The sequence below is a fragment of the Marmota monax genome, unplaced genomic scaffold (genome assembly GCF_021218885.2).
Source record: "Marmota monax isolate L192 unplaced genomic scaffold, Marmota_monax_Labrador192_F-V1.1 WCK01_AAM20220418_F8-fsc00001, whole genome shotgun sequence".
Lineage (NCBI taxonomy): Eukaryota > Metazoa > Chordata > Mammalia > Rodentia > Sciuridae > Marmota > Marmota monax.
The window spans coordinates 36,368,052-36,380,329 of NW_026693777.1; the positions used below are offsets into that span (position 1 = coordinate 36,368,052).

Here is a 12,278-nt window from a genome sequence, read left to right on the forward strand (position 1 = left end):
AAATGCCATAAAGTGTAATGTCGACTCCTAGTCCTTCCTCCAAAGGGCTCATGACTTCCCATGGGGGTAATGGCTTGAATCAAGGCTGACGTGCTAGCAACCAGAACGTAAGCACATAGAGCAAGCATATATGGGGGCCACAGTGCATAAAATGTTTATTTCCAACAGATGGTTTCCCTAACAACTCAAGGCAAGAATTGCTGCCTCTTTCCATATTCTGCAGAGAACAGAGATGCTATGGTTATTCCAGGCCTCTGGGCTGTTGTTATCAAAGAATAGCATGTCATCTTCCTTTCAGCTGTCCCTCTGCCAACTCCTGAGCTATCATATAACTGAAAGAGCCTTCCAATTATCTTGTCGCTATGTTATTAAAGTGTGATACAATGCTACAGTATAATGCATGAACATATTACAGTACAATTCTATTATAAAATAGCTTCCTAATAATAGACTTTGTTATTCTGAAGGTCAAATCATGTCCCCATCCACAAAGGGCATATGAGGCATCTCTTTTTCATTATAACACAGATAATCGCAGAAAGCAGAGCTACCCTGAAATATCTCTTCCTTTATAGCATTTCTCTGCTCAAACCTTGTATCAGCTCCCTGTTTCCCAGAGGGTGAAATCCAAGGGTGTTTAGCCCAGATGAGACAATAGTTTCTTGGAGGGGAGGTCCGAGTCTTCGTGTTTAGACTGTAACCTGCACCTCATCTAACTGTCCAGCTCTACCATCTGTGAATTCCATACAGAAATCTTCCATTCTCCTACTGTCCTGTCCTCTGCTGAAGTTCCCCAATGCCACATCATTAGTCTCATGGCATCCTCTGATTGGAATATGCTTCTACAGAGGGCACACTCTTTATTCAACTTTCAATTCAAAGATCATTCACACAGAACTTTCATTCTGTACTAGTCACTTGCTATTTATAATTTGAAGCTTTGCATTATTAATCACCTTTTCATATTTTCATCTTATTTGGTCTACAAACAGAAAACAAGCCCCCTAATACTGCTACTACTTGCATTTTCATTTGCTTTAGACCATACACATCCCAGCTTCTTGTGAGGTTGCATTTTTTGATTCTGGTCTGACATGAGCCACACTTGGACTTTACAAAGTTCTCATCACTTGGCACAGCACAGAAAATTCTTATCTCCTCCTAACAGTTGACCCAAAGACTAACAGACAAGTTATGTCTTCTAGTTCATTCAATGGTAAAGCCAGGGAAAGGTCCTCAGTCTCTTGATTCTTTCTATCCCAGGGAGCTTCTTTTGTTGGGGATGAACTCCAACATTCCAGTTTTTCATTTTCCTCCTGGCCTCCAGGAGGCAGCATTGCACAGGTGCAATGGCCCTTCTACACTGCTCTGATGGCCACCTACAGCCCTCCCTCTCCTTTACCTCTGAACCAGCACACAAGACACTCCTGCCAGCAATGTTTCCCCACCTGTCTCCCAAAATAGAATGTTTTCTTTAAAACTTCTGATTTTTAAATCCCTTCAGAAGGCATTAAAACACGACCCCATCAGGTGTTAGTATTTCTTGTTTCTCTAGGAAAATATATTGAATTTCCACCTTTCTATTCCCTCAAATATCTTTAGAGCTCTTAAAAGGTATAATTGGATAAGCACATTGCAATAATGCAAAGAGTGTGAAAGTCACTTACAAAACTTAATACATTCTGCAAATAAAGAACATTTACATTACATGTACATGGTTTCATATTTGTGCTCTCTTGCTTTCTAGGTGGGGACTGCTTCTTTTGTAATGTCTCAGACATTGAGAGCTACAAGCAGCCCTAATCATTTACAGAGGGGGGAAATGAGGCCCAAAGAGGTTTTAAAAAAGTCAACTAGGATGTTGGGGGCTCCAGAGAGTATGGAGGAGATGGGGGAAGAGGCAGGGTGTGAGCCCAGGTCACCTGTTTCAGAGAAGCCTTCTCCTCATCTGTAAGCAAGAGGCAGAAAGTGGCACAGCACTGAGCCCTGGGGCCTGCACACAGCAGGCATTAAGTCACTGTCACAGAATTTCATATCTGGGAAGAACACTGGAATTTATTTCATCTATCCTTTTACTCCCTGGTATAGATGCAGAAAGTAAAACCCAGGCCTCAAGTGGAGATTCCCTGGGAGCCACACAGCTCGGTAGGAGCAAGTCCACCGACCTGCAGTCCAACGCTTCTCTCCCCATGTGCCAGCAATCTTGCGTACGGAACACAGTGATGTAGACAGGAAATAACAAGCTCTAACTGTTCCTTTGTCTAGCTGGAAGCACTGTGCTGATTGTGGTCTATTCATGGCCATTAATAAGTACAACTCTGCTTTGGCTTCACAGCATGTTTGAATTTCAAAATAAATTCTATTTCATTCAAGGGAACAACTAAGTCTAACTTTCGTGTTTCAATGGTTCTCATCAAATCATCAAGTTCAATTACACAAACATGCAGAATGATAATTCAAATCAGAATAATTCTTTAATTCCCTGATTTTTCTCTCCTGCCAAGAACATTAATCTGTATACAAAGAGCATTTCCTTTGTAATACTGGAAAATCTGGAACCCCCTGAATGCCAAGGTGGAAGGAAGTAGAAGGAGATCTATATGGAAGTTTAGAATTTATATATTATCTATCATTATTATTTGTCATGATTCTTTTAAAATGAAAGCATAAGGAGTAGTCTTTACCATTAGAGTTTCAAATATACAAAGGGAATGTACTCCAAATAAGGAGGTAAAAGGCCCCCTCAGCCCTGGGTTTTCCTTGAACCCCATGGAGTTGGGATGGGAGAGGGAAGTAGACTTACCATTCTCAATCTCGTAGTCAGCAAAGGCAAGTTCAGAGCCTTTGTTGGTGATCAGCAGCTCCCCGTTCAGTGTAAAGATCATGGAGGCATCATCCAGGTTAATCATACAACCAACTACATCCCCTGGCTGCCAGGTTCGCCCAAAATACCCACTCCCTTGATGCCAACGTTGGCCCTGCAAAACAAGACCCCAGGGCTTAGAGAAATGGAGGGCCTAGAAGCTCCCGCCACTGGAGAAAGGACACAGTAGTGTCTCCTAACTGTTCATGGTACATTATCCCATGAGATCACACCTCTCTACATAGTTAACTCAGAGAGAAGTGGTCTGTATTACAATCAAATGAAACTGAGACATATAGGCTCATCAGAAAAGGTGGCCCGAGTTTCCTAATTCCTAGTTATCTATGATAGTATCCAGGGAAAATTGGTAACATATCCAGCATAACAGTTACACAGTGTTCAACAAGTGGAGTGGAGCTGATGGCTTGGGTGAAAAAACAGATATGAAAGTGATTATAAAAACGATTTGGGGCATAGCCCTCACCTTTGCCAGAAGAGAGCAAAGAAACAATCACTAGGTCATGCTCATTCAGTGCTCCTTAGCCAGTGGTGGGGGCCTCTCACTTGGAGACCTAAGATCCAGACACTCAGTATTTTCAGTCTCCAGGGAAAGGTGTGGAGAAGAAAAGCTTGTATTGAGGATTTGTGGATACTATACTGACTCACCCTGCTGCCTTCAAACACGAAGGCTTGGTCATCAACCCCCAGCTCAATGTCAGGCCGACAGCCTGGCCTTGCCCAGCCGACTCGCATGTCTCCTCCGGTCACCACTTCAAACTCAAAATACCATTTTCCAGACCTTACTGCATATGACCGCTCCACCCGGAAAAATCGGATCTTGTCTATGCTGACTTTCTCCACAGCTGGATCAGCTATTGTGAGAACAGCGAGTAGAAGGTGTGAGAGGGAAAGAGAGTAGATAGTCTTTTAATAAGTAGCATTCCTCAAAAGAACTGGATGACAACCAAGATGGCCACAGAGCTCCCACTGTGCACTGTAACATCCTGTTTATAGCACAACAATCGTCACCATCATCTCATAACAAGACCCCATTTTACTGAGTGATAATTATGTAGCAGATCTATTAGAGGCCATCTCTCTCTGTCCTCATAATAGTTCTGAATGTGATACTGTCTTTATGTTAAAGATAAAAAATAAATATTGAGGCTCAGAGAGGGTTAATCATTCATTTAAGTGAGTGAAAGATTTGGATCCAGGTCCGATTCCAAAGCCATCCTGCAAGCCACTTCTAATTCTGCCCCTGGGGCCTATGGTACCACTTGGGGTAAAGGACAATAATAATATCATGTTCATCAATTATAAGCTGGTGATTTTAATCATCAATAGAATTCAACTCTTGGAGATGTGATTATTTGTTCTAAAAGTAAGCTGATGTATCTTTAAAGAACAAGAGAGAAGGTGACATGGTTCTATGACCAGGTGTTCTGAAAATCTTAGCTTCCCTAGAAGATGATGTATTTCCCATGGAGTTGGGTCACAGAAAGGCTTATCATGGAAACATCAATGTGATGATGCTTTACATTAAACGAGGTCCACTGCCCCCCTTAAGAAAATACACCATTTAAAAAAAATGCCATTCCTAATAGTACAAGTAAGACACATTTAAAATTAGCACTTTCCCAGAAGAGGGCCTATTTAGCAAAATTTGCCCAGAATAAATAATCTGAGCTCATTACCTAGCTCTTGGTCTGATGGCTCAATGTTATACCCATAACCAATGAACGTCCGAACAGCTTCTCGCAGGCTGTCCCTGTTGGACTTCTTGGTGCGCTCATCCAGTAACGCATAAGGCACCAGACGGGGATTTCTTTTGTTCTTCAAATCCTATGTGAAGTCGCAGGAAAGAAGTGCCAAGAAAACACATGTCAACTTTACAAATAACTCGTCCCACTCACACATTCCTGGCTGCCTGGCTGGCTTGTACCAGTCTATTAGCTCTTCCCCATGTGCCTTGATATTTAGCAATGTACATATTTGCCACATCTCTTCAGGATTAAATGAGTATAAATGGAAAAATTTTACTAATGCTCAAAGCTAGCATTAAATAACACATTTTAGTAGTGCCAGCCTGCAAATAAAATGAAGTGTCACAAAATTGGTTAGAAACCTCCAGTCCCAAAGTGAGGCAGAAAGGATTTGCATAACTATTCCCCTCCAGAAATTCATGCCACCATGGACTGTGATGGCCTCCTCACAAGAGCCTTTTAACAAGGCCTGGTAAAGGAACATCAGAAGAGGTGGCAGAGCCAGAGTGGGTCCATCTCATTGCAAGAGTACACACCTGATATAGAGTCCTCAGTTCCTCAGGAGGTACTCAGAAGACAGTAGGGATGACTGCAGAACAAGTCATCTGTACTAACCCACATGACACGCTCTTTGAACTTATTCTCCCACCCTTTATGGTTTTCATGGCTGCACTTTTCTTGACTCCCAATTATTAGTGAGTTTGGAGACTCATGTGCACAGTCACCCCCAAACTTCCCTTTTACTAACCTACTACTGGTGATTAGGAAGCATTTTAAGGAAAAAGGTGTGTCAGATGGCTTGGGACTGAACCATGGCTTTAAACTACCTGATTCCCTGCTGTGACCTGGATATTAAGCTCCTTCTCAAGACAGGAACTCTGCCCAGGAATTCTCTGTTGAAAGGACTGAGATAAGGACTCACAGGTTTCTGGTCATGCTGGTTTGCCCCCTTTCTGGGCTAGGTTCCCCCTTTCACCCTCATCGTTGGAACCATCCCAGAAATCCTGCTGATTTATGATGTTATTTTGTTCCTAGTCTTGGTTTTGGGGAGTGAAATGAAAGCTCAACTTTCCACAATGCAAGAGGCATAAAAAAGAGAAAGTGCAGCTAGTGGATACACATGCAGGGCAATACAGATGAGTGAATCTCTGGGGGAAAAAAAAGAAAAAAGGTGGGGGGAGGAGGCAAACCTATCCATTCCTACAAAATTGGAATTATGCCTGAAGTCAATATCAATGTGACCATCACAAATTCCATCCAGTACACTGGATGTGAAAGAGACAGTGCAAGGACAATCTCCATCTTCCCATCTATCACTCTCCAGAGCAAAATGGCACTTTGATGGATGAACATATTTCCTAACTCTTCCAGCATTTCTCACCTGTTGAATGCCATAGGTCCATCCTTGTTTTATTCTGTCTTTTGCCCAAACATTGTGTGCATTTTCTGCAAGTTTGTCCACTAAAATTTCTTGAGGAGGCAACAGCTTCACATCAGACAAATCCAAAGGGGCTGGCTTGTAGCCATTGGACATCATGTAGCTACAAGTAGATGCAAAAATCGATATATTTTGAACAGATCTTTATGATTCTCCCATTCTAGGCTTTAGATCAAGAGCACATGGTTAACAAACTTGGGTAAATGAAGCCACAGTCAGAAGTTCCCTTCTGATGGACAACTCAGTTCTATTTCAATTTCACAGATAAAGCCCTTAATCTATTGTCACTCTAACCAATGTATGGCATATATTTCAGAGAAGACTGCTGGAAAAATAGAGGGTCTGTGCAAATCTACTCTTTTTTTTTTTTTTTTTTGAGAGAGAGAGAGAGAGAGAGAGAGAGAGAGAGAGAGTGTTTTTTAAATATTTATTTTTTAGTTTTCGGCAGACACAACATCTTTGTTTGTATGTGGTGCTGAGGATCAAACCCGGGCCGCACGCATGCCAGGTGAGCGCACTACCGCTTGAGCCACATCCCCAGCCCCTCTATTCTTATTTTTAACAAAACTCTATGTGCCTCACAAAATGATAGGCACATTCATCATGCTGCAATATTACACCAGCTTTTTCATCCTACTTTGCAAACATAAAAAGTTAAATCAGATTGGCAAGGACAAGACCTCGAGTCAAATGTTTTCTCATAAATCAGCATAAAATGGTCATTCATTTATGGAAAGCTAAACCTTTACTTCTGGGGAAAAAAAATCATGGCAGCAGAGAATCTGTGAGCTTGAAGTGACCTTAGCAGTTAGCTGTCCAGATCTAGAGTCCCAGTCTCAAATGTCTGTAATCTCATGGCTAAGGTGAAGATGTAAGAGAGTTCAGAGGTTGAGGTAGATACAGTGTGTGAGTGGAGTAAGGCCAGGGCACTCTGGAGTGAATCTCAAGAGAGAAGTTAATCATAGCCACGTGAGAATGCAAGTTGAGAGATGCCCATGACCTCAGAGTCATTGACAGGGGCCAGAAGCCAAATGTGATAGACCAGGGCCATTTTTTTCCAGGAAACAGAGCAGCATGAGATCCAGGGTCTATTGTAAGCACAAAACACTAAAATTTCTTGAGGCGGCAACAGCTTCCAGAGTCCACCTCCTCAGCAGGCCTGCTGCTCTTGGGCAGAGTCAGCATGCATGGATAAGCACCAACCCCAGCAACCCGGGCTAGTAGCCTGACCTTCCAGCTGCCATCTCTCAGATGTGCTCTCCTTGGCCATAGGAGTTGTGTGTGTGCAGAGCCTGGCAGCTTGGGAGTTTAGGAGGAAAGATGGGGAAGATAAGCATTTTTGTAAAGCTGGCACTACCTTGGCACCAGAGTAACAATGACACCTGTGTGTGAGTACGTGTGTCCCCAGGGCTGGCACACATGGGAGCAGGGAGTGAGGCAGCCAATGAGCAAGTGAGCAAGTGTCTGAATGTGAGATAGTGTGACTCTAAATGTTGGGGATGTGAGGGACAGTGGGACACATACAGATCTAGGGGTCCAAAGAAATCTTGGCAGAGCCTTACATTTCCACAAAGGACTTACAAAGCTGGCCCAGTGCCAGAGGAGTGACTCTCTGCTGTGACTATCAACAATTTTCGAGCTCCTTTGCCAACTGCCACTCTTACAGACCAAACATAGCACCACCATCTGAGGTCGTCAAACTTCGTAGCTCAAAATGAACCATTAGATCTGAAGAAAGAGCAAGAGGGGAGACCCTGAAAGACTTCTTGCTCAGAAGCTTCTGCTTGAGGGTCTCGGTGCCTTCTAAGTAACCAGGAACCAGGAACATCCTGAGCTGGTGCTAGCAAGTACCTAGACTGTCATCTGCCTTCAGACACAGGCACCCCAGCCCCAGCCTAAAAATTCAGTCTGAAGCCACTGAAAAATCACCTACTTTTTGGGCAGTTTGACCTTCTTCAGATCATCTTCAGCAGCTGGGTTAACATGAGCAATGTGGCACCCCAGGGCCAGCAGGGTTCTGAGGTAACAGAGGAAGAAGACAAGAGTGAATTCCAAGATAAAGCGAGAACCCTAACATGTATCTTAGCTGATAGAAATGGATACTAACCATCCATTTAGATCAGGGGTTGGCAAACATTTCCTGGAAGGAACAGATAGTAACTGTTTCAGGCTCTGGGGACTCACTCATCTCTGTTGTAACTACTGGACTCTGCCATTACATAGCAAAAGGAACCCTAGATTATATGCAAACCAATGAGCTCGTCTTTGTTACAATAAAATTTTATTTACAGAAATAGGGATAGCTGGTCTGACTGTCCCATGGGCCACCATTGGCCTACTTTTGATGCAGATGATAACCAGAATAACAAAAGAGAAGCCTGCTAATTGCTTCTCTGTGAGTCATTCTCCCATTTGTAATTTCACTTTGAATTATTGCTGGCTTCTAATTCCACAGAACAGATAGGATTCTCATATCAGACCCACAGGTCAGCAAATATTTGCTGTGTATGTGTAGAGCCACAAGTTGTGCCTGACACCATGGTGTACACAGCTGCTCCCTCGAGAAGAATCAATGCAATTGAAGGTATCACATGTGTGAGCTTGTGAGACAAAGCACCTCACCGAGCACTGTTCTATCAACAAAATGATATCAGAATGTTCTGCACGGACAGCTAGGGAACAGAGGAGGAAAAAACACCAGAATAGGCAATAAGCATAAACTTGGACTATAATAGTGACAGTTTTATTTAGGACCCTGGATGGGATCCCCAGGATGAAGCTGAGAGTTGTTTTAAAATTGAATTTTAATGAATCAAGCCACATTTCCCCATTTTTTAAAGTTATAGATAAATATAACATCTTTATTTCATTTATTTATTCATTTTTATGTGGTGCTGAGGATTGAACCCAGTGCCTCACACGTGCAAGGCAAATGCTCTACCACTCAGCCACAATCCCAGCCCTCACATTTGTTTTTAGATATGCTTTATCTATAGGAGGCACTTTGTCCTTTGCTTCTGTTTCTCTTCTTTTTCTCTGCCTCCTACATATTTTCGCCATTCCTAGCAAATAAAAAAATAGTCTCTGAAGAAGTACTCACACTAAATAATAATGGTGGATTGGCTATTCACTATGGTAAATCCTTTTGTCACATGAATAATCACCACACCTGCTAATTTATCAGGATATGTCATGTTTTCCGGCAAGAGAGACATACCTTTGCAGTTTAGTTATAATGCATTAAATCATCCACTCACTCTTTAGTCCAACTTCAATTCAATTAAACACTCACTTTAAGGTTTCAGTTGACATCTGCAGGTTATAATTCTTCTCAGTTTCAGGGAGCTTTGAAAACTCCACAAGGCAGGGATGTTGTCTTTTATTGTCATCCCGTATCTAGGCGACAACATAAGAAAGAATATAATTTAAGTTTTGACAGCTGGCACTGCACTGGAAAACAGAAATAAATACTCTTTGAAACATGGCCCGGGCAATGCATATCATAGCCACTTGGTGATGGGTGACCTGGTGTTCTTCTCTCTAGTAAATGGTGCACACACAATCCCCAGGTTGCCAATGGCTTGTGCTCCCTGGATCTATTTCTACACAGGTGTTCGCATTTAGAACATACTTTCTGAGAGAAGTAGTTTTATGTGTGGTAGCCATGTTTCTGTTTGTCCAAAATTCAAGTGACCATAATGTTACTGAACGGCAGCACTCCTCATAACAGAGAGGATTGCAGAATCCTGACCAGTATCCACCAGAAATGTAATGCCAGCTTCAAATTGCACTGTGTTTGTAATTTCAAAATTTCTAGTAGTCACATTAGAAAAGCAAGAAACAGGTGAACTGGTAGCTACATGTGGCTCAGGCATACTCTATTGAGCAGTGTGAATAGAAACATCAAGCCATTCATTCACTAACAAATATGTTTTGAGTACAAGAACTACATGTCAGGCACTGAGCTGGATGTTATGAGTTCAATGATGAAGGCAGACAGCCCCAGCCTTATAACAAAATATTCACAGAAATAAATGCAAAATTGCAATTATGCTAAGTTCTCTAAAGGAAAGGTGTGTGGTATTACAAGAGCATACAGAAAAGAGATGGTCATACTTAACAAGAATCTTTTATGGGAGCTCTATAAATACAGAAGTGTTAGAGTAGAAGGACCTTTCAGTAACTAAGCTGCAATATCATGGGTGCCAGGGTCACAGGAAGCTTTGGAACTCAGCTGTCTTTCTGCCTCCAAACACAAATCTCATACAAATCACAGGACAAAGTTACATTTACTGTGAAAAATGCTTTCTAGTGAAAGAGATTCCCCAACCTCCCCATGTGGCCATTAATCTTAGTGCTACATCTGAAAGGCTGTTAAACAACTTCTGATTCAAAAGCAATCAATCAGGCAGGTTTCCCCACCCATGTAGAGGACAGCTCTTTCCAAGGGGAAGAAGAGATGTGGATGTCCTAAGGAGGGTGTTGAGCAACTGCACCTAGTTGTCCCTGAATAAAAGAAACCAGGGTTTGAAAGGAAGTCAGGAGGTGGACTCCTGGTTCTGTCTGAGGAGAACTGGTCTCTTCAGGGCTTCTGGTGGACCAACAACAGGCTGCTGGACAGGTGGTAGGAAGAAGGGGTTGAGTTTTGGCTCATGAGGTCCCCGCACTCATTTGAGTCTTTGAAGAACCCTTCTAGGTACCACGACAACGCAAGACTCTACCTCTCTGTCCACCGAAACACATACTTTGCCAAAAGTCCAGCCGAGCTCTATTTTATTCATCCCCCAAAGCTCATGGATGTTTTCAGCCAGTCTGTCTCGGATCTTCTCCAGGTGAGGTGGCAAAACAACCTAGAAGAAAAGGAGCAAGTTAAAATCCAGAACCATATAAATCAACTGTACTGATATAAAACCTATAGCGCTCTGGTGCCCCATTTGAATCCACTGGCATCAGCATTCCGACCTCACCCTGCATAACATACATGCCTCCAGCCTGCCTCTTTCTCTCTCAGCTTCCTCTCTGCTCCTTGAGGTCTCTCTGACCATTCCTTTCAGGTCCTCCCTACAGATATTTGTGCTGCAGGTTCATCTGTGAATGTTCCCCTCATCTTATTCCCTTGCTCCATGGTCCTTCCTTGGGAGACAGCACACACATCCACCCAGTGATGGTCACTCCCAAGTCAGTGCACCTCTAGCCATGGTCTCTTTTGAAGTTCAGATCCACCATTCCTGCTTGAAGGATTTTTCATCAAAGTGACCTCCATATGCTACCCAAAGCTGGGTTCATTACCTTTCTTTCAAAATCTTTTTTTCTTCCTGTTTTTTCTTTTTTGTTAAAGGGTCCCACTACTGCCCCAAATGTGGAATTCATCCTGGTTTCTACCTCTCCTTTGACATTACCTGCTCTCTGAATCAGAAATGAAATCTATCATGTTAATTTCCTAAGTGCCTTTCTGAAGGACCCCCTCCCATCACTCAACCTCATTATTTTCTCCACAGACCACTGTAAGGGCCTCAGAATTGTCTAAGTCCTCACCAATCTATGCTGCCGCAGGTGGAACGATGAGTCTACAATTACAAAAATCCCATTAAAACATTCTGCTCCTGAGTGTTCTCCAAGAGCTCCTTGACACTCCTAAGACAAGACTAGGCTTAGTAGCCAGGTGTACAGAGCTCTTCTCTCATCACAGTTTCCACAAACACTTCCTTTCCAGAGTTCTTCAAATTCTCCCCAAAGACCAGAGCATCTCACAGTTCCACAGCTTCACGCGTACTACCTTGACCTCACCACACGCTCCCCCACTCCTCGAAATCTGGCAAGAGTCCTCAGCATTCATCTTTCTAAATGTCATTCTGATGTCACTGCCTTTGGGAAGCCTCCCCTGACTGCCTCCAAGGAAAACTGCCGTCTTCCTGCTTTGCTCTTTCTCCTCAGAGGTCAAAACTAAGGGTCCATTTTCTTTTTTTCCTGTTTTAATTTGTTATTATTTCCATGTTTATTGGTTGATAGCTGTTAAGAAATGAGAGCATACAAAAACCCAGATTTCCAATTTCTTCTGTCCACTTGGAAGATGGCCAATGCTGGGCCCACACATACTGCGGCTAGGAACCACCGTCTGCTTTAGCAGGGGTTACATGCCTGGCCTTTCTCACTTCTGTATCACCTGCCTGGCTTCAAAGTCCTAGCTCTATTCTACTTATTATTAGTGTGT

The 12,278-nt window shown here is 42.8% G+C and overlaps 1 protein-coding gene across 1 annotated transcript in view; it reads right to left on the reverse strand.

Moving 5' to 3' along the window:
* Nucleotides 1-12,278, reverse strand: part of Ryr3 (ryanodine receptor 3) — a 517,407-nt gene that overhangs the window by 203,582 nt on the left and 301,547 nt on the right. The window contains exons 21-27 of the mRNA XM_058584663.1: nt 10,813-10,917; nt 9,360-9,463; nt 8,001-8,084; nt 6,011-6,170; nt 4,561-4,708; nt 3,530-3,735; nt 2,804-2,978 (exon numbers count right to left, since the gene is read on the reverse strand). Of these exons, the coding sequence (XP_058440646.1) occupies nt 2,804-2,978; nt 3,530-3,735; nt 4,561-4,708; nt 6,011-6,170; nt 8,001-8,084; nt 9,360-9,463; nt 10,813-10,917 (982 nt within the window). The remainder of the gene's footprint in view (nt 1-2,803; nt 2,979-3,529; nt 3,736-4,560; nt 4,709-6,010; nt 6,171-8,000; nt 8,085-9,359; nt 9,464-10,812; nt 10,918-12,278) is intronic.